This window comes from Coenobita brevimanus, chromosome 91 (assembly GCF_032717465.1).
Source record: "Coenobita brevimanus isolate Jiangsu-jjx chromosome 91, ASM3271746v2, whole genome shotgun sequence".
Taxonomy (NCBI): Eukaryota; Metazoa; Arthropoda; class Malacostraca; order Decapoda; family Coenobitidae; genus Coenobita; species Coenobita brevimanus.
Window position 1 is genome coordinate 15,044,555 of NC_137044.1, and position 22,176 is coordinate 15,066,730.

Sequence of the window (22,176 nt, forward strand, 5' to 3'; positions counted from 1 at the left end):
GGTGTTGATGGAGGGTGTTAATGGATGGTTGACACACAATATTCCCGCCCTTCCCACCCCTCTCCCTCCATCCTCTCCCTCCCCTACTCCCACGTTCTCCCCCTCCCATTCCACCTCCCCATTCCCATTCCCATCCCCTCCCATACCTCTAGCACCCCCCAACCCTCCGCCCCGCCTGCCTGTCGTCCATCCACCCTCTTACCTCCCTTAATCAGATGACGTGTTTTTCAGCACATTCTTTCTGTTGTTGAACGATTTTTTGTATTAAAGAAAAACACCATGGTAGTGAAGAGGGTAATGAAGGCTAAATCTTACTCCTCCAGTTCCATAAGTCTCTCTCTAAATAAAACTGACCGGGGATGGCAAGAATAGATTACTAAAAACTCGCCCCATGTGCTTCCCATCCTTTAATGTTTTTAGGCGTCACGCAGGATAAGAGCAAGAGCACCGTGAGAGAGTGAGGGGGAGGGGGTGGGAGGAGGGAGGGGGCAAGAGGGAGGGGGAGGTAGGCAGTTTCCAGACGACTTTACCACCATGAGAAAGTAAAAATAAAATCCAAGCCAAGTATCATCATGACCATGATCATGATCATTATCATCATCATCATCAGCTATATATTTACTATTATCACTTTTATCTTTATCATTATTTTCAACATCCCAACCTTACCATATCATTATTTACATCATTATCTTCATCTTCACCATGTCCTTATCATCGTCACCATTATCACCACCTTCCCTACCAGCATTAACAAGAAAAAAGTCAAGGAGTAACCAGAATGTAATCAAAATAACGTCCTCAGATTAACGAGTAAAAAGCCAAATCTCCCATAACCTCGCCAGGCACATAAGGAGACATTGCCAGACCACCCGTTACTGATGTCAAGGAAAAAGTATAGCAATGAACGTGTGCTGAAAGCGTGAAGTATAGTATAGGGCTTTATTGTGCTTCAGTAGGGGATGTGATGTGGGAGGGAGGGTTGTGTGGTGTGTGTGTGTGTGTGTGTGTGTGTGTGTGTGTGTGTGTGTGTGTGTGTGTGTGTGTGTGTGTGTGTGTGTGTGTGTGTGTGTGTGTGTGTGTGCGTTGCCTTCATGTCGCTCCCCCTTGATGGTAATACGGGGGAAATGTGGCGTTATAAGTAAACTGGAGAGGAAGATGTGGTGGCTCGGGGAGACAGAGAGAGAGAGAGAGAGAGAGAGAGAGGAGGGGGTTAGGACCTGGGGAGGGGACGAGAGTGGAAAGAAAAATAAAACAAAGAATTGAGGGGAAAGGGGAGGAAGGAAGAGGAAGGGTTAGTGAGGGAAGAGGGTGATGAGCGGGAGGGTTAGGTGGGGGAGGAGGATGGGAGGTTGGAGTCAAGGGGAATTGGATAGGGACAGAGTTGGAGGAGATTGCTGAGTTGGGTAATGTGAAAGGGGAATTAGGGAGGTGAGGGGCAGAGAGTGAGAGGGGAGAGTCAGGAAGGGGTGTAAGAAGGGGAAGTCTGGATAGCCATATGGACGAGTTTTGTGTGGAAGAGGAGAGGGTAGAAGAGTAGGAAGGAAGGGGAGGGAGAAGTTAATTGGTGCGGGATGGGGATGGAGGAGCAGATTGTGGATGCGATAGATAGGGGGAGATGAACAGTGGTGGGGGATAGATATAATAGACTGAGGGTTAGAAGAGAATACTATTAAGGCAGGAAAAGGTGCGATAACCAAGGGCAAATATTTGGGAGAATTTGACAAAAGGAAATTCTGTGAGGGAAGGGGGAAAGGCACAGGGGTGAGAGTGGGACAGGATAAGGGGAAGGGGGTAATCCAGCGAGGGGAGAGGGGGATCGTGATAGATTAGGGGAGTTCGGGGAGCTTTGGGGAAGGGGAAAGGGAGTGGTGTGAAGGGGTAGAAACGCAGAGCTGTGTGGGTGGTTGGAAGAGTGAAAGACTGAAGGTAAGAGGGGAGTAGTGATGGGAGGTAGGAGGATGCTACAAGTTCGACGAAGGGAGGGATAGTATGGGATGCTGGGAGGGGGATGGAGGGGGGAAATATCGAATAGGCTGAGATGATGGGGGAAGAGGAGAAGGGAGCAATAAGCGAGGGTGGCATAGAGACAGGTTAGACGAGGGGAAGGTAAGGAATGCTGGGATGAGGAGGGAGAGGGAATATCGGATAGGTTGAAGGAAGAGAAGGGAAGAGGGAGAGGGGACGATACGCGAGGGAGGGGAGGGGAGGGGAAGGGGAAGGCGTCTTGGGAAATCACGGAGAAAGACCTGAGGGCATGCCAGGTCGCCTCACGCAGTAAAGATGAGTTATTCAGGAAAACTTTCTACGGAGAATATCATCTTTGGAAGAGCTCAACGGAGAGGGAAGTGGCCCCAGCAGGGAGTAAGGCGAAGGGGAGAGGGGGAGAAAGAGAGATGGAGGGGGGAAAGGATAGAGAGAAGGGAAGATGAGGAGAGGTGAGATGGGGGGAGAAAGAAGAAGACAGGGAAGGAAGGAAAAGAGGGGACAGATGGGTAAGGATGAGAGAGAGAGAGAGAGAGAGTTTCGAAGTAATCTGGCGCTGATATTAATCCAGACTCCGGACGAAGCATAGGATTGTAGTATTCGGTCCAGATATTAAAGGATGAGTTTGTGAAGTGAGGAATATATTTACTTTTGAGTATCTGTAAATAGAAGAATTGAACTGAGGAGACGATTTTTTTTTCTGACACTAATGACTCTCTCTCTCTCTCTCTCTCTTTGGTATCGTCTTTTATACTTTTCTTTTTCTTTTATTTATTTATAATATATTTCTTTTTAACCTCGAGGCAATTTTATCTTCCATAAAAGGGATTGTTCGGCTGAAGATGTTGATATTTCCTTAATCAACCCCTTCACTGCAAAAGCCCCTCCCCTCCAAAAAAATATATCCCCTTTAACATGAATAAAATCGGCTGGAGACAGCAAGAATAAATAACAAAATAGCCTACCCCCTGGAATGACGACATTAAAGTCAGTAAATTCACCAGACATTCAGAAACAGGTAATCGATGGAGGTATCTCTGTTTTTATAGGATGCGGTGTTGAGATATTTTAGACTTGAGATGTAATTATGGTAGTGAGTTGGAGAGACAAGCTTGGAGTATTAGAGAGAGAGAGAGAGAGAGAGAGAGAGAGAGAGAGAGAGAGAGAATATCAAACTCATCTTCACTTCACTTTCCACGTTCTCTAACCAACCAGCCAGTATCCAGCTCCGACAGTCCTTACATGTCTCCACCTCTCTCTCTCTCTCTCTCTCTCTTTATCTCTACCTACCTACCTACCTACCTATATCTATCCATCTATCTGTGTCTGTCTGCCTATCTAGTACTGTCTAGCATCAGCATGTCTCACTACGGTATCTATTCATCTGCCTGTCTCTCTCTCTGTTCTGCTAAAAAAATAGAATCAAGCTTCCATGGGCCTTCCGTATTCTCTCTCTCTCTCTCTGTCTCTCTCTCTCTCTCTCTCTCCTCACCACCCCTCCCCTCACCCCTCATCCCCTCCCCTTCTTCTCTCTCTCCCATTTCCCACTTACCAATTTCGCGAGTTTGGCGAAGTTGGCGCTAGGACACACAACCCTCCCAATTGGCGAGCTATACTATTTCCAAGTGGGGAAGGGAGGCAGACAGGCAGAGTTTAGCGCCTCAGAGTTGGGTTGGCAATATCACTGCCTTTAGTTCCCACCTCCAGGCTTCAGATGCTTCAAATCGCGTCACAGTGCTTCACGGTGCTTCATTCAGACAAGTGACCATTGGAGAGCCGCGGCGGGTACGATGCTGAGGACTGCAACTGGTTCGAAATACCTAGGACGAGGTTTCGAGGCTTCGGTGTGTGTTCCTTTCTTTTTCTTACTCAAATTTATTCTAAAATTGCCATCTATCCATACTGAATGTTGAGTTATACAGTAGGATGATGCTAGAATATAATGCAGGTCGCACAGAAGCGTTGTTCAGATGATGCAGGGCCAGAGTACTGTCTTTTTCCGCCACTGCACTATGTGAATTAAGCTGCAAAAGGACGAAAAATCTGGGCATTGTTAAGAGTAAAAACAGTCCAATAACTGGTTTTGTCTACTAGGACCTTCAGTTCAATACACGTTCCAAATACCCATGTTTCAGGATCTGGTGTTTGTTCACGGTACCCGGTTTCTCCCTGATTCCTGGATTCGCTTCCCCTTGTCCACTTGTACATTGGTAACCAACCTACCTAACTGTAAGTTCTTGATACCCTGGGAGAGAGAGAGAGAGAGAGAGAGAGAGAGAGAGAGAGAGAGAGAGAGAGAGAGAGAGAGAGAGAGAGAGAGAGCAGTTCTTACTCTTCAATATCGTTCTTATCGCAGACACGGAAGAAAGGGGGAGGGGGCTTTTGAAGGAACGGAATATGCTTGCAAGTACCCCGACGAACACAGAGAAAGATATCACAAACTGCCAGGGATGGAGATTGAGTGAAGGCGCTGTTTATATTTGTATTTTTTCTGGGGCGGAATATTAGAAAGAGGATGCTGTATATACATTTTGACGCAGTATGTAGATATGTATGTGTGTATATCACTATGCTTTCATTTAAACATATGTACTATACAATATCTCATTTCATCCATCAGTCTGTCTGTCCTGTCTTTTCATCTGTCTTATCAATTTCTCCATCTACCTACCTACAGACCTACCTACACCTGCCTACCTACCTACCTATTTATCTGTCTATAATTCAATGGACGGGAGCTCAAGTTAAGACACCGCTTGTACCTCCCATGGGCAATCGGAAACAAGAACGATTGCATTTCTCTCTCAGTCCACGTCCGTCCGTCAACGTAAAGCTGCGGGCGCCTGTAATTTGCCTTGCCTGTAATCTGGAGGGCCCCTGGGGTGGGGATGAGAGGGCGGGTCGGGTCTGGCTCCCTGTAATATCCCAACCTATGTCGGGTTTCGCGTCATTCGTCTCAAGTCCGTATTCTTTTCCTAGTACTTTCGGCTGTCGGCACACACACACACACACACACACACACACACACACACACACACACACACACACACACACACACACACACACACACACACACACACACACACACACACACACACACACACACACACACACACACACACACACACACACACACACACACACACACACACACACACACACACACACAGTCAGCCTGAATCCTGGACGTAAACTCTGTCCCTGATTTGTCTGGAGGATAAATGCGACCTTGATGCAACTGTTGATAAGGGCTAAGGGCTGGGGGGTTTTGTGTGTGTGTGTGTGTGTGTGTGTGTGTGTGTGTGAGAGAGAGAGAGAGAGAGAGAGAGAGAGAGAGAGAGAGAGAGAGAGAGAACATGCAAGAGGGACAAGCAGGGGAGTCGTGGAAGGATGATAAGTTGTTGTTACCTACAGAAAGGAAATGACTTGAGAACCTTTTGTCGAGGCCAACCCTTACTTGAAGCAGCATCAGGTACTACAGACGGACAGACAGACAGACAGACATATCACATCATCCCGGATTATACCAAAGCTTCACAGTTGAGCAATTTTGGGTAATGTATAGCGTTCTTATGGTCGGTATTCACAGGGAAACACAGGGGACTCTCACTCCTGCGCTGTGGCTTTCGACGAGGGGTGACTTTTAATGGCTTTTTTATTTTTTATTTTTTTCTGCTTGATGCGATCTTGCCGAGTCACCTGGCCACCTGAAGCTGGTGATGTTATATTCACAGTCAGCTCCCGGTGGTGTCAAAACAGCTGCATAGTACTAATGTCGATAAATTTGATCTTAAAAGGCGTTAGGATTCAATTCAGATAGTCCGTTCCCTGAAGCACAACAGTCCTACAAGCCATACAACATCAAAGTTACACTTCGGTATTAATTCCCATTGTACATGTTTACTCCCATACCAGGGTTGTCTCATTCATGACTGGTGTGGTGGTATTGAGGGGGGTGTTACGATGACGTGTCCCTGGGTCTTATGGAAAATCAGTACAGTCTGTCTTAACGAAATACAAATCATCATATTGTTCCCTGCTCCAGCCTAGTATCAGAATCGCGTCCTTTTGGACAGCACATCGCTTTTCTAACCACCTGACCACGCGGTGTGAGAGTGTGAGAGTGACTAAATGAGTGAGTGAGCGTGACAGGAAGTGAATGAACGAATGGCTAAGCGTCAGACATAAAAAAAAAAAAAAATAGTAAAAGAAGAGATTGTTGCTACCTTTCCTCGCGGATGACCTCCATAAATTGGTAAAGCCCCCGCCTCTCCTCTGTAAACATGACCCCTTTATGCGGCCCCGCCAGACCCACCGCCTTTTTGCCCGTGAATACCTGCCCACTCATCCCGCCGCCCTCAAGGGGGTGGGGGAGTCGCTGGTGCATTGGTCAGGGTGTCTGGCTGGCGACTGGAAGAACTCAAGTTAGATTTTGGGGCCGGTCAACGTCATGGACAGAGTTTGTTTTGCTTTTGTATCTATTCATTCAGAGATATACCATTTGGAATATGTCAGTAACGTCACCGATTTCTTGTAGTATTCAGTGTAACAGCAAAATTAATTGTCTACCCTAATACTTGAGACGTGAGAGGCTTCAATCTAAGTCTTATTTTTCCTCAAGGAGCCGTGTACCCGTGGATTTTGAGGCTTCTTGACACCGCTTTCTCCACAAACGATTACAGGATACCTTTGGCTAGACTCCCCTTTTTTTTCCACAGCGGAAGATATCGTTAAAGAGCCTGGCTAGGGATCAATAGGCCTCGTGATGTTTACCTTCCTTTATACACTTTTCTTGTCTCGTTTAACACTTTCCTGCATCTTGACTTCTTTTTCTTTTCTCTCTTGGGTTCTCTACTATTCCTTGTTTTATGTCTCTTTTTCTTTTCATTTTTATTTTCTATCTTATGTGTTTTCATTTTCTTTGCTTTATCCAACCTCCTTCTGTTTCCCTTATGTGCTGTCTATCTATCTGTCTGTTTATTTATATATGTATACACCCTCTCCTCTCTTATCTCCACCCTAACTCTTTATTTAATTCCCTAATTCCTCTTCTCTCCCCTTTCACCCTCCTCTGCTCTCGCTTTTCACCTTCACCGTTCTCCTCTTACTACTGTTATTATCTCTCCCTCCTATCTCACCCTTTCCATCTTCTTTCGCCCTCCTCCTCTTCCTCTTCATCATCGCCCCTTCTCGTCTGTTTCTTTTTGCTAATTTCCTTTCCCTTTTTACCTCCTTCGTACCTTCCCTTTCCTTGTTCTCTCCCCCTCCTCCTCTTCCTCCTCACTCGTTTCATTTCTCCATTTTTGCTCATATCTATTTAATGTTTACCTGCTACCCACCTCCCTCCCTCCCCTTCCGTCTCACCCTCTCCCACCTCCCACTCCTCCCAGCTCCCTCCCCTCCCCTCCTCTCTCTTCCCTCTTCCATCTCCCCTCCCCTCCCCTCCCTCACGTCTTAACCCAGCAGCCACTCCACATTTAAGGCTCCTTGGCTGTATCAGAAGCTCCCTGCATAATTAAAGAAGTCATTTGCATCTCCTGTATGAGTGTGCAGTCTGTTTTTTACTCGTAGTCGCTTTTTTGCCGTGTCGCACGAGGGGGGAACGAGGCTTTTTTCTGCGCCTCACTTGTGTGTCTATTTTTTTCTGTATTGCTTGCCTGGCGTCTTTTAATATTTTTCTCGCCACTTCCGCATTATTTTCTAGTTTCCTTTTTATTATTTTTATTTTTTACCTACATATTTTTTTCTCTATTTTGTTGCTGGCACGATTCGATTTTATATGTGTAATGACTTTTGGGGACTGAAGGTGTGTGCAGTTATATAAGGGAACCATACATGGATTTCTTGCCTGTCGAAATGGGCACCTAAAAAAAGTTTGGGTTTTTGAATTTAACAACCCCGGCTCCCAATATTTTTACCGAGAAAATATTGTAAACAGACTTGCGCGTCCTGCCTCTCATGAAAGACGATATATGTATTGGTACTTTGGACTATCCTTACCTTTCTGATTTACTTAAGGGTGATATATTGGTGTTATGGGTTTCTTTGTATGATGATAATGAGGATGATAATGATGAGTAAGGGGAGGAGAGGAGGGAGGGAGGAGTTTTAGAGGGGTAAGGAGATGTGTAAGTGTAATGAAGTGAACAGTGAGTGGTAGGATACCGTGGGATTCTGGAGAATGAGTGAGTGAATGAGTAAGGAGATGAAAGTGCGTGAGTCAGTGAGTAAAAGAGTGGGTGGGTGAGGGGATGAAAGTGAGTCAGTGAGTGAATGAAAGATTGGGTGAGTGAGGAGATGAAAGTGCATGAGTCAGTGAGTGAAAGAGTGCGTGAGTCAGTGAGCGAACGAGTGCGTGAGTCAGTGAGTGAGAAGGGTTGATTCACGTTGCTCACTGGGGCATATGAAGGGTAAATGCACTGCTTTCTTTGCCTCTATGCACTGGGCCTTCCTTGTACCTGCCTCATATTCTTTCTTTTTATACCAGTGCTCTCGGGGATGCTGGAGTGTTCAGGAAGTTCATATATATATATTTTTTTTACAGTTCAAAATAATGTAAAGATTAGACTTGATCATAACAGGAACATGATAAATAACTCACATATACACAGAAAAAAAAAAAACACTGGCGCACAAAATACACACACACACACACACACACACACACACACACACACACACACACACACACACACACACACACACACACACACACAAAACTCTCTGTCTGTCTGTCTGTCTTTCCCTCTCTCTCTCTCTCTCTCTCTCTCTCTCTCTCTCTCTCTCTCTCTCAAATAAATCACAATCTTTCCCTCCAGGCGACAAGAACACAACTTTTCGTGACGTTAATGGCCCGCCGCAGGGAAAGAAACGAAACATTTTGAAACTCCGGAATGCAAAATGAAATACTTTGGTGTCGGGAGAAATTAGCAACAGTTAAGTGATGGCTTTAAACCTCCCTCCCCCCCTTAACCCCCTTCCTACGAGGCAGTCCATCTTAAGCTGAATAAAATCGTCTGGCATTGGGAAGACTATAATGCCAAAGACTTCAGGGCAGCGAGGGAGTTAAGTTCTTTTTAATATCTCTGTACTTAAGGAGGAATACGAGGCGAGGAAAGTTTCTGGCCGAATGTGGGATGTCATTTTTGGGGAGCAAGACAGAGGAGGTACTTTCCCAGATAAATAGCTTCCCTCAGATATAAGAAGAAAATTGTCGAAAATATTGTCTCGGTAGGTACTCATGGAATGTATTATATGTGAAGCCATCATCCTTTTCAGACTGCGTGATATCCTCCTCGTAAGCTGGGGAGTTGAGGTATTGTACTTCCCCAAATAAATAAATTCCCCCAGACTCAAAAAAAATTGTGGAAAATGTTGTCTCGGTAGGTACTCACAGAATATATTGAGCCTGAGACCGTCCTCCTTGGCTGACTGTGGGATGTCCTTGTTGTGGGCGCGACAGGTGAGGTACTTGCCACTGTCGCTCATCTCGGCACGGTACTTCAAGATGGAGGTGGTCACATTGCTATCTGGGGACGTCTGGAAGTGGATAGGAGGGGGATAGGTTAGGTAATGAAAAGTGGAAAATATACCTCCACGCTCAGATCTATATTGGTTCAAAATCTTTCGCACATCCTTTCACATTCTTCTTGGCCTCTTCCTTCCTCACACACTCTCCATTCTAATCTGTACTCTTTATCAGTCTCTTATCTCCCAGTCTCTCAGTATGGTCATTCCACTCTGGACACACCCTGGTCAGCAATACATGGAATTAAAACACAAGCTCATTAACACCCACTCGTACTATCATAATGCCATTCGTGTTTGCCTGCGCCCCACCCATTCACGCACACGTTATTAAAAAGTCGGTATTTAATGTTCAGCAACGAGTACTCTATGTAATGACACTGTGAAGATAATATTACAAATGGGCATGATGTAACATTTAGGTAGGGGAGTGTATGAGGGAGGATAATATGTACTGGGGGACTTTGGGTTGTTAATGAGTAGTAACAGATAGGCTTGGATTTTTTTTGGCGGAAGTACTGCCCCTTGGAGGATGTCGGGTCTGTAACTACATAGATACAGGCAGATAGATAAACATAGGTGGGTAGGTAGATGTCGCAACAGCCTCCCATAAAAATAAATATGTAACTCAGAAAGTCCTGAGAGTCTCCTTTTGGTCAGCATGAGTCACATGATCAATCAGCGTGAGTTGAAGCATAAGTGAATAAGCAGAGCATTAGGGACCGTCATAACAGCATTCTGCCATCATAATTATCTACTCATCTTACCGTCATAGCATCATTCTGTCTATCTGTCTATTCATCTCACCATCATAACTGCATTCTACCTATCTGTCTACTCATCTCACCGTCACAACATCATTCTGCCTGTCTGTCTACTCCTCTCACCGTCATAACAGCATCCTTGAGTGCCGTGGTGCCCCCTTTCCACCAAGTAATGATAGCAGAGGGCCTGGAACCCCAAGCCTGGCACACCAGCTCGTAGTCACTGCCCGCACTCAGGCTCCCACTCCCGCTCAGGATGGTCACGTTCATCGGTTGGACTGAGGAGAGGAATGAAAATGCAGGTTAATTATCTTTTTCGGCCGTAGCAAGGGTATAAAATCGTCCGTAATTGAAGGATTGAACGTGTGAAGGATAAGAGATCAAATACCGTCAGAGAGGTAACAGACTTTCAGAATGTTCATATTGAACTGTTGAACTATGCATGGAAGGAAAGTAATAGCAGCTGGATAATCTTATTTGTTGGTAGCTGGAATGAAATGTATGAAAATACCCTACTAAAAGGTTCATTTAACCCGTGGATGATGGAGTTGTGCGAGTGTAAGGCAGGTGTAAATTCTTGGATGCGAGAGGGATGAGGGGTCTGCTTATGAGACAGGTGAGGGGGGCGGAGAGGGCAACAGGTGGCTGGGACGGGGTGAGAGTGAGTGGTGTAGGGTGGCGAGAGGGTCCTTTGTGTGGTTATGCTAAAGTTGTTATCGTGGTGGGAAGATGAGGGCAGGAGGGGTGTTAAGGGTGAGGGCAGGGTTGCTGGTTAGGGTTAGGGTACGAGTGATGAGAGGGATGGTTAGTTTGTGTGCAAGGGGTGGTGGTGAGAGGGCGAGGGATGGTTAGGGAGTGTGGTTGATTGGGAGGGTGAGGATGGTAGGGAGGGTGAAGGGTAGTGGTGAGAATGAGATAGGTGGGGAAGGTGAAGGGTGGTGATGAGAGGGTGAGGGGAAGGGAAGCATATCTGACATGTCTTGGATGGAAAGCTGTGAAAATATTGTACTGTTAACTCTCTCGTACTTTAAATAAAACCTTTTAGTTGCAGAAACAAGGAGATTCTTAGGATTTTTTCTCACTCTTTCATAACGCACAGTACACACTCACAAATACAGGACTCATGAAATCAGCTGAATTTTCTGAGAGTAATAAGGAGGTTGAGAGGGAAGTCAATAAAAGAGTGATGTTTACAGTTCCTTAAAAATAATAATAATAAATGACAGTTGTGAACATGAGAGGCAAACATGCAAAATTCATCACAGTTTTTAAGGTAGTTCTCGATAACAGGTAAAGCACGGCCAAATATAGACTCGGACGGCAAAATTACTCAGGATAGGGGAGTGTGTGAGAGGAGGAAACTGAGAGCGAATGTGAGAAAAATTGCGTTGATGAGATGTACTGGGATGAATAAGAAAAAGGTGGTGTTTGTGTGTGTGTGTGTGTGTGTGTGTGTGTGTGTGTGTGTTTGTGTGAGGGAGTGGGACAATGTGTGGGCAGAGCTGTGGGAAGAAGAATGAGGAACGAAGGGAGAGAATACAGAAGTGGTATTGGAGGGAGCAAGATATATTTAGGCGGCTAAAAAAGGAAGAGGAATTTTTGAGAGGAATGGAAAAAAAGTAAGGGATTTGCAAGAGAATAAAGGCACACACACACACACACACACACACACACACACACACACACACACACACACACACACACACAGCCTGTAGTGTTCCTGAGATAGAAGTTAAGGCTTTTACCGCACTAATGGCACCATCTCCGGTTGCAGAGCCTCTTTAATAGATTGCTAATGATATCCTGCGAAACGAGAGAGAGAGAGAGAGAGAGAGAGAGAGAGAGAGAGAGAGAGAGAGAGAGAGAGAGAGAGATGGGGATGAAAAAAAGGAGAAAGGGGAAAAACTGGTTGAGGTTGGGAGTTTAAAAATGTGAACAAGTATTCTGAACAGGGAACGGACATGATACAGAAAAATCCCTATGCAAGAGAGAGAGAGAGAGAGAGAGAGAGAACTGGCACCCAGTCAAATATTGTTGTCATTTTTATGGTTTAGTGAAATCCTCCCTTCATGTGGGGGAAGGTACAAGCAAAACAATTTTTTCACTCTCTCTCTCTCTCTCTCTCTCTCTCATTCTTTATATTTCATGGATGATGTTGGTATTTAAGTGACATTTTCTTAACGACCTGTCTCGTTGTAGTAACCTTTGAAACACACACACACACACACACACACACACACACACACACACACGACCCTACCCAGGCCCTCGTCCTACGCGACTACGATTACTGGGCATTTGTTTTCTCTTGTATATATATATATATATATATATATATATATATATATATATATATATATATATATATATATATATATATATATATATATTGTATATATTGCATAAAAGTAGGTAATTGGTCTCAGTATTGACACTCAGGCTCCTTTATTCACTGACAACTGAATAAAATCGTCTGGGATTAGCTGGAATGGACTGCTAGAGTTGTTCCAAGCATGAGAGGGTTAAACTGGTATGAGGTGTCAGGGGGCCCACCAAGACCACGAGGCTGGCCATGTGCAAGCTGGTGCATTAGGGTAACTGGCGTCTGTGGCTGTGAGTACGTGGTGAGCATAGGCCGGCAGCAGTGAGAGAGAGAGAGAGAGAGAGAGAGAGAGAGGGGGGGGTTAAAATGAAGGATATACAGATAGAATGCATTGGTGAGTTGGTGGAGAAACAATACTGTCAGCATATTTCAAAGCAAGGAAAATGGTTGTCAGCAAGGAAGTACTGTAGAATAAGAATAGGGCTCTCCACCTACCATCACTTGTGCTAAAAATTGGCTTGTAGCTCGTACAGAACAGCAAATGAGATGGAGATGATGGAGACACCGTTTCCCTCTTTCATTTCGCTGAAGAAATGAAAGAACCATGACCTGAACCTTACCACTCCTTGTGTGTGCTTATGTATGAGTGTATTTACGTATAAACATGTGTTGTATACACGTTACTTATTTATGTATATGTATGTATGTCTGTGGTTGGCGGTCTCGCAGCTATACAGGCAGCTTTGTTAAACGGGGTTAAGCTTGTGTTTTACGCGTCGTGAAAGGGAACTGATCAGAAGGGCAGAGGGACCCCATCTTATCACCGTAGCATTGTATCATACCACCACCAAGGCGTCTAATGATGATGACAGGAGGGATGGTGATGCTCGTGAGGGCGATACCATGGAAATTGACAATGATGATGATGATGATGATGATGATGGTGATGATGATGATGATGATGATAGTGATGATAAAGAAGATTATAGTGCCATGAAAAATAACAGTGACGGTGATGGTGATGCTGGTGGAGATGACGTTAGTATGAAAAATGACAGTGATGATGATGATGATGATGATGACTATAACGATGACGACGTCGATTCTATGACACTGACGACGGCGCTGATGATGATGATGATTGTTTCCATTTCGCCTTGGGTCATATCAGAGGGAAGTGAGGGGGGGGGGGTAGAGTATAGAGAGGACCATCAGAGGCAGGGAGAGTGGTAGACAGTGAGGCAGGCATGGGGAAGGCAGGGAGACAGGCGGGGAGGGAGGCTTGGCGGTAGGCAGAGACAGAGAGGGAGGTAGGGAGAGAGACAGGGAGGGAGACAGGGGGTAGACAGGAGAACAGATAGGGAAGGAGTCATGGGGAAGACAGGGAGGGAGGAATGGGGTAGGCAGGTAGGGAGGGAGGCACGGGATAGGCAGGGGGGATAGAGAGGGAGATAAGGGGATAGACAGGGAGGCAGGCAGGGGGACAGACAGGGGTGGACACTTAGGCTGCCACAACGCTACACATTTGGCCCCTAATGTCCGCCGTTAGGGCTGCGGTGTCCACTCCTAGGCGCTGGACGGGGGGTGGGGTGAGACAGAGCGGAAGAGGAGAGACAGAAAGAGAAAGATGAGAAAGAAAAGGAGGGAGATTGAGGCAGGGAGAGAAGAGAGAAGGAGTGAGAGGGGAAGAAAGAGCATGAGGGAGGGGGTAGAAGCGGAAGAAGATGGAGAGAGAGAGAGAGAGAGAGAGAGAGAGAGAGAGAGAGAGAGAGAGAGAGAGAGAGACGCAAAGGAACATCCGGAGTCAAGAAATTTCACCTCCCCTCCCCCTTCCATCTCACAAGACTTATGCCCGATATCTCCCTTGCAGCATATCATTTTACAACCAAGGATTCGAACACTGGAGCCGCCCATGTCTCTTGAGGCCCCACGAACCTTTTATTTTGAGAGATTCTGGATGGAGGAGAGATGGTAACAAATGCTGTCTTTTATATCTTTCTCTTTCTCTCAGTCTATTTCCTTCACTCCTCCTTTTCTCTCTCTCTCTCTCTCTCTCTCTCTCTCTCTCTCAAGGCGAGTGTGCTCCAGGGTCTCTGTGTGAAGTAGTCAACTGAGCCTCTTTAAGAATCTTTAGGGAGGAGGGGAAGTCGGAGGATGAGATGAAAAATAGAAAAGAAAAAATGTAGATAGATAGATAGGTACGTAGATAGATGGACAGATAGATAGATTACGAGATGGGAATGAATAATGTCTTCTCTGTCTATGAAAAAGAGTAATAGATAAATTTTGTCATCAGAGTGAAGTAAGAAGAAGTTTACTGGAGAATGAAGAGATGGAGATCGAGTGTGAGGTGGGAGGATAATTATATAATAGAGTGTACACTTACGGGGTGATTGTTAACTTCATTATAATTTTCACTGTCATCATCATTATCATCGTTATCATTGTCGTCATATTCGTCAACATCATTATTTTTTTTTAAATTAATTATTTACAGAAATACTCTTCTAGTAGGGAATGTGTGTGTGTGTGTATAAGAGAGAGAGAGAGAGAGAGAGAGAGGAGATTCAGATATACCCAGCCACACAGAGAGAGAAGCGAGCGAGCCCTAAAAATACAATAGATTTAAGGGCAGGTCTCTTAGGTTCCAAATGTAATCGCCAAGGACAGTATCTCGTAGTGCACAAAGGAATCTCACTGGAAAATATTCATGGGGAAAAATATGCCTCAGCAGACCAGGATCAAAGGGTGGGGGTAAGGAGGAAGGGGGGACGTGGAGGAGGGGGGAAGGGAGAGGAGGAATTCAGGGCGGAGGGATGGGTTTTTGAAGAGGGGTGAGGGAAAAGTGGGTGGGGGATAAAGAGAGGGAGGTGAGGAGGGGAAGAAGGGGAGAAGGGAGAAGAACTAGTGGAGGAAGGAGATGGAGGAAGTGGTGGACGGGGGAGGAAGAAGTGAAGGGAAAAAGGAAGGGAAAAAGAAGTGGAGGGGGAGAAGAGGAGAAAGAAGTGAACGGGAGAGAGGAGAAGGGAGAACCGGAACAGGAGGAGGAGGAAGTGGAGGAAGTTGAGAAGGGGGGGAGGAGGAGAGAAGAGAAGGGGTTAAAGAGGAGGGTAAATGGAGGAGAAAAGGATGGAGGTAGGGGAGGGAAGGAGGGAAATAATCATGCGTTAACCGGAAGAAATATTAAAATCCTTGTAAATGATTGTCACTGTCTTTATATTTATTTATTTATTTACTCGCCTTTAGTTCAGTGGTTTCAGTAACGTGAATAGAAGCAAAATATAAAGTTGGCAAAAGGCAGCTAAAAGGTAGATAAGGAGGATTTCTCTCTCTCTCTCTCTCTCCACCAGTCAGTCAGTGGAGGTGGAGAGCTGGAGACTCGGCCATTGAATGTAAAAGGGGTTGGACTGCGGGAAAGGAGCTTAAAGTGGCCAAGTCTTGTGTCTCACATATACGTCACCAGAAAATCAGGCAGACTCAGGAACTTGCAGTGGGGAGGCGCTCTATTGGGGACTGGAGGAAAAGGGGGAGAGAGAGAGAGAGAGAGAGAGAGAGAGAGAGAGAGAGAGAGAGAATCCCTTACCCCACGAAACAGCCATAAATTATCACGAAGTACAGGGTAATAAAAAATAAATCATCATCATTATCATCATCATCATCACAACCATCATCATCATCACAACCCTTATCATCATCACAACACTACTGTATCTCTCTGATCTGGATGAGGTAAATAAAGGAAAATCGTATAACAGAGTTTGGGGAAAAAAATACACGTTCTCACCTCTAGGCCTCACGAAAAAATTTTGCAAAAAATAGGAGACGTTTGAAAAAGAACCGCGAGAGCTGGGGACGTTATGCATTAGTTAGGAAAATTACGAGTAACTTAGTGGCCAGAAAATAATGCCCAAACCTCACCAAGTATCTGAAATTTGTAAATCGCCGAGAAAATATCCCGAGAAATACAACACTCCTCCAAAAACTCTGGCCACAATACTCTCTTTTTCCGGACTGGGTGCATCCGGAAAAATCGTATTACGGGAGGAGAAAAACCGCGAGCGACAGAAAACCGTGAGCGACTTTCCAGAGAGCGAGAGTGTGAGATTGGGCGACCCCTTAGCGAGCAGACATCCCAGGTTTGTTATCGTTCCTTATCACGTTGGTTAGGGCTCGATACACCCACAGACCGGACACAACACATTCCGTAAATCCGAAAACTTGGGGGTGAGAGAGTTCCGCAAATTCGAAAACCCGTGGTGAGTGTTCCGTAAATTCGAAAACCCAGGTGAATGTTCCGCAAATTTCGAAAACCGAGGTGAGTGTTCCGCAGATTCGAAAACCGAGGTGAATGTTCTGCAAATTTCGAAAACCGAGGTAAATGTTCCGCAAATTCGAAAACCAGGAGAGATCTTCGGTGGCTGTGTGGGTGTGGGTACGAAACTAGACAAAAATTTGTACCATATAAAAAATGTCTAAATTCTTAGACTGTGACATTCCAGATCTTACCCGTTCGGAAAGCCTTCTCTCTCTTCACACTATCTTGCATCGCATCCTCGGTCTTTCTCTCCCCCTTCTCGAGTATCACCTCACAACCTCTTCCAGTCAGTCTTTCATTCTCCATCGTCTCCACATGACCAAAATACACTTAGATAAACTCCTTGCTTCTGCCACGCCTCACTTCGCCTCTTTGTATTGGAGGTTTGTTTTGCTCTGCCTTTTTTTTCTTTATTTTTTTACAAGTGTCTATTCAGTCTCGTACCAGTGGGACCATTCGTCTTCTGCGGCAAGGAGAGAGAGAGAGAGAGAGAGAGAGAGAGAGAGAGAGAGAGAGTCTTACTAAGGTGCATTTAAGCGGAATGATACCCAAAGCTTCCCCTGGCATCGAAATAGGATCTGACGACGCCTAATGCTCGAGAAGAAGAAGAAAAAAAAAAATATTGTGAAGAGGCCACTCCTGGTGCTTGGTGGCGGACGATGTGTGTGTGTGTGTGAGAGAGAGAGAGAGAGAGAGAGAGAGAGAGAGAGAGAGAGAGAGAGAGAGAGAGAGAGAGAGAGAGAAAGTAGTAGAAAGAGAGGACAGAGAAGATAGTTAAGTAAAAAAAATTAATACCAGTTTTGAGAGACCAGATATGGTAACCACACCTCCTTTCAAACACACACACACACACACACACACACACACACACACACACACACACACACACACACACACACACACACACACCTCTTTTCCTTCCTTTCGTGCAGCTCTTTAATGTAAGGGATGATTGGCATTCTTAGTCCTTCATACACACACACACCCAGTCACGCCACCAGCAGTCGTCTTTCATCTGCCTTTCACCGCATGTTGGGTATCTCGAAATGAACGGGCCTTGATTTTTTTTTTATTCTTTCCTGTATGAATTTCCATAGAGGGGACAAAATTGCAAGCTTCTAGCCTTTAAATTTCTTCGTTTTGCATTGCTAAAGAACGTCATATAAGGTAAAGGTTTGGAAAAAATAGTGAATGAATATGACGTCCACAGAGAGAATTAATGCAAAAACTTACCCTAACCTTGACAGACAGAGATATAGACGGGCAGGCAGACAGAGAGATTACAACTGAGCACACTTACAATTCATATCCAAAGTCACGGTAGACGAAACAGGGCTAGAATCATTGAAGTTAGTAGCGGTACACTCAAAGACGGCGTGGAGGTGTCTCCTGCCCAGCTTAGCCACCCTCAGCGTCACCTTTGTTACACCTCCGGCCTCCTGGGTCTCCTCGGAAGGCTTCTCCTCGCCGTTCACCAGCCAGCGGACCTTTGGCGTTGGGCGGCCTGGAAGAGGAGAGAAGTTTATTAATTAGACATTTTTTAAAGTTCCCAAAATGATAGGTTAAAGAGAAAATTAAAAATAAATAATGTATTATGATTTCCAAAGAGATTAAGTAAAAAGAAAATTCCAGAAATTAATTGCAAAATAGTTTCATAGTGTTTGATAAAAAAGAAAAAGCTAAGAAGTCTGATGAAAAATCTGAACCAGGTTAAATAATGAAAAAAAAGTTTCGTATAACCCCATCTGAGACTAAATTGTCATGACCCTTTCACTACGGGAAGTTTATTTAATTATTCCTGTTCTACACTATATTATTCAGGAGTACAGGCATTGTCCATTACGTCTGTCAGTCAGTCAGTGTCATATTATACCGTATATATATATGTATTCGTGCTACCAGCCAACGTTTTTATTATTTTTTATTTAGTTGGGTTAAAAGAGCGCCCATGAATAAAGAATATGTCAGGTCAGGTGGTATGCTGACGCTCAAGTTGGTATTTCGTGAACCGTATATCACCACACCACCATACCACATTGTATCTACACCAGCACACCATCATACCACATAATACCTACACCAGCACACCATCATACCACATTATACCTTCACCAGCACACCATCATACCACATAATACCAGCACAGACTTTAAGCACTTTATTTTTTTGTGTGTGTGCATTAGTAGCGTGAACAAATGCCGGGATAATTACAGTTTATAAAGTTGTTTGTTGTTCACGGCCTGATGAGCCTCTAACTCCATTACTCTCTGTGTTGTTGGTCTAAAATCCTGGTGTATCATAATAGAGAGATGGTGATATGAAAGTTTACTCTCTCTCTCTCTCCCTCTCTCTCTCTAACATTCTATCTGTATTTTTGTTTTTATCTTTCTCTACTCTTTTAATCTATCTACCTATCTATCTGTCTATCTATCTATCTATATCTGCTTGTACATTTCATCCCCTCCTCTCATTTCCATCCTCCCCATCTCATTGCCATACTCTGTCCCACATTTTCACCTCAATCTCTCAATCTCCCACCCTCACTGGCATTGCCCCTAATATCCACTTAAACAGGAGGCCAGAGTTAATGGCAATCTGGCTATTTCATGTCCCCGGTTAATGAGTTTGGCCGGAAAAAGCTGATTACCTGAACGTGTATAATTGTGGCCATAAAAAAATTGCAGGGATATTTATAATGTAGGGGGGGAGTGTTGTGGTCAAAAGTTCGTTTACACCGTCTGGGTAGTGTCAGGACCTATAGGCGTTTCTCTCTCTCTCTCTCTCTCTCTCTCTCTCTCTCTCTCTCTCTCTCTCTCTCTCTTTTGTCTGACTGAATTGGGTCCCGTCGATAGCTTGGATGTATGAAATTTGGTGAGGCAGGAATGAGTGTCCTTGGTTGCTAGTCAAATCTACTCTCTAGCCATCAGCTGATCTGAAAAGGGTTAGGGATCTTTGTCAGATGAAAAGCTGACGAGTGATATATCAACCCCTTCACTCCGATTCTTTGGAGAGAGAGAGAGAGAGAGAGAGGGGTAGAAGGGGGGGTGGGAGGTGAGAGAGAGTTGCACCACTATAGTTAATGTAGTTACCCCAACTCCTGTACAAGTTGTAGGAGTTCAGGTATGCTAGAGAGAGAGAGAGAGAGAGAGAGAGAGAGAGAGAGAGAGAGAGAGAGAGAGAGAGAGAGAGAGAGAGAATACAAAGCAAAGCAAAGGCTGTTTATTACAAAGAAAACTTTGATAGCTACTTCTTAAAGGAGGAGGGGGGGAATATGATAGATAAAATTACGAAAAAGTAGATAGAAGGAGGGGAAAAGAGGCAGGAAGAGAGGAGGAGGAGGAGGAGGAGGAGGAGAAAGAGGAGAAGAGAGAGAGGAGAGAAGAATGTGACGGGAGGGTACAAGAGGTGTGAGTAAGGGCCCCGTGACTCAACAACAGAGAGACATATTTACTAACTCGGCCCGCTGGTAAAGACACACTCTCTTCCTCTAAGTCACTGCTGAGGCCCCCGCTGCAGGAGAGAGCTTTAGTGGGGAAGGCAGGGGGTAGGCAGAGGGTAGGTAGGTTAGGTAGAGGCAGGGGAACGGGGAGGAAAAGTAGGGTAGACAAGAGGAAACGAGGGATGATGGAGGGAAAAGTAGAGGGAGAGGGTAGTCATGGGAGAAATGGAGAGTAACAAGGGAGGGAATGAGGTTGCGTGAGGTAGAAGGGAGGGTGTGGCAGAGTTATGGTTAGGTAGGGCGTAGAGGGAGGCAGAGGGAGGGAAGGAGAAAACAGAGGGAAGGAGAAGATTGAGTGGACAAAGGAGGATTTAAGACAGGGAGACGTATTTACAAACTCGGCCCCCCTGGTAAAGACACACACTCATCCCCTAAGTCACTGCTGAGGCGGCCGCTGCAGGGGAGAGATTTACAGGGGAGGTAGGGGTTGGCATGGTAGGGAAGAGGTAGGGGAGGGGGTTAGGCCGGGTAGGGAGAGGCAAGGAATGGGGAAGGAAAGATAGGGGAGAAAGGAAGAAGGGGAATATGATAGTGGGAAAAGTAGAAAGCGGTTAGTGAGGAGAAGGAAAGAGGTAGAGTAAAGCAAGGAGGAGGAGGAGGCAGAGGAAAGGTTTAGAGGGACGTAGCAGGGGGTAGAGGAGAGGGAGGTAAGAGGAAGGGGTTGACAGAGTAGGTGACGGAGGGGGAGAAGAGGAAACTAAAGGGGTAGAGAACTTAGGAAGGAGAACCAGGAAGTAGGGGAGGCAAGAGACAATGGAAGGTAGGAGGGGGAAAGTTGGAGGAAGGGGAGAAGGGAGAGATGGTGAGGAAGGGAAGAGGAGGAGGCAAGGGTAGTGTGAAGGGAGAAAAAGTGTGAAGAAGGAAAAGAATGAGACAGAATGAAGGGAAGCAACAGAAAGGGAGAGGGAGGAAGGATAGGGTGAGGAAATGGGAGGGGGAGGAATGGAAGAGAGGCTGATAGGGAATGAGAAAGCAATGAGAGAGAGAGAGAGAGAGAGAGAGAGAGAGAGAGAGAGAGAGAGAGGAGAGAGAGAGAGAGAGAGAGGGGGGGGGGAACAAAAAGACTGAAGGAAGAGGAAGTGAAAATGTGAGACAGGAGTGTGCCAGAGGGAGGAGAGGAGGAGAAAAAGAAGGGATGGAGGAAAAATGAAGGGAGGAGGAGGAGGAAGGAAGTGGAAGCTGTGAGAGACAGGAGGGGAGGGAGAGTTGTGAGAAAAGGAGGAGGCATTACAAAGGGGTGAAATGTTACAAAGGGACTGCTAGAACGAGAATGTTTCAAATGGAGATGTTACAGAGATTGTTACAAACGGTGTCGAATTGGGGGTTGTTACAAAGGGAAGATAATTTAAAATGGTGATTTCACAAAAGGGAGAAGGACCTGTACAGGGATGGAGTGTTACAAAATGAAGAGCTACAAAGGGAAGTGTCACATTTCGAATCCTTAGTCACAATCCCAACAGGACAGCACAGTCCAAATATATCCACATTACTATCATTTCGTCACATACGCCCCCATTCAGCTTGATCCCTCTTTTATGCCCCAGCTCTTTTATCTTTTTCAGCTCCATGCACGGGCGAAAATGGTAAACTGGAGTCTGTACCTTAAAATGCCCTCTTTATGCCTTTTATCAAGCGCACAAAACCCCTCGGTAATGGGCACTAATACGCAATGCTGGTGTGGCGTATTTTTCACCTTTGCTTTAAACCTCTCTGCTATTGCAAAAATTCTGGAAAACGTTTTGTGTGGATGGGATGATGCGAG

At 45.3% G+C, this 22,176-nt stretch overlaps 1 protein-coding gene across 1 annotated transcript in view; it reads right to left on the bottom strand.

The window, feature by feature from the left end:
* Nucleotides 1-22,176, bottom strand: part of LOC145411973 (uncharacterized) — a 458,683-nt gene that overhangs the window by 55,932 nt on the left and 380,575 nt on the right. Inside the window, exons 5-7 of the mRNA XM_080281944.1 lie at nucleotides 18,216-18,419; nucleotides 10,401-10,555; nucleotides 9,381-9,525 (exon numbers count right to left, since the gene is read on the bottom strand). Of these exons, the coding sequence (XP_080138070.1) occupies nucleotides 9,381-9,525; nucleotides 10,401-10,555; nucleotides 18,216-18,419 (504 nt within the window). The remainder of the gene's footprint in view (nucleotides 1-9,380; nucleotides 9,526-10,400; nucleotides 10,556-18,215; nucleotides 18,420-22,176) is intronic.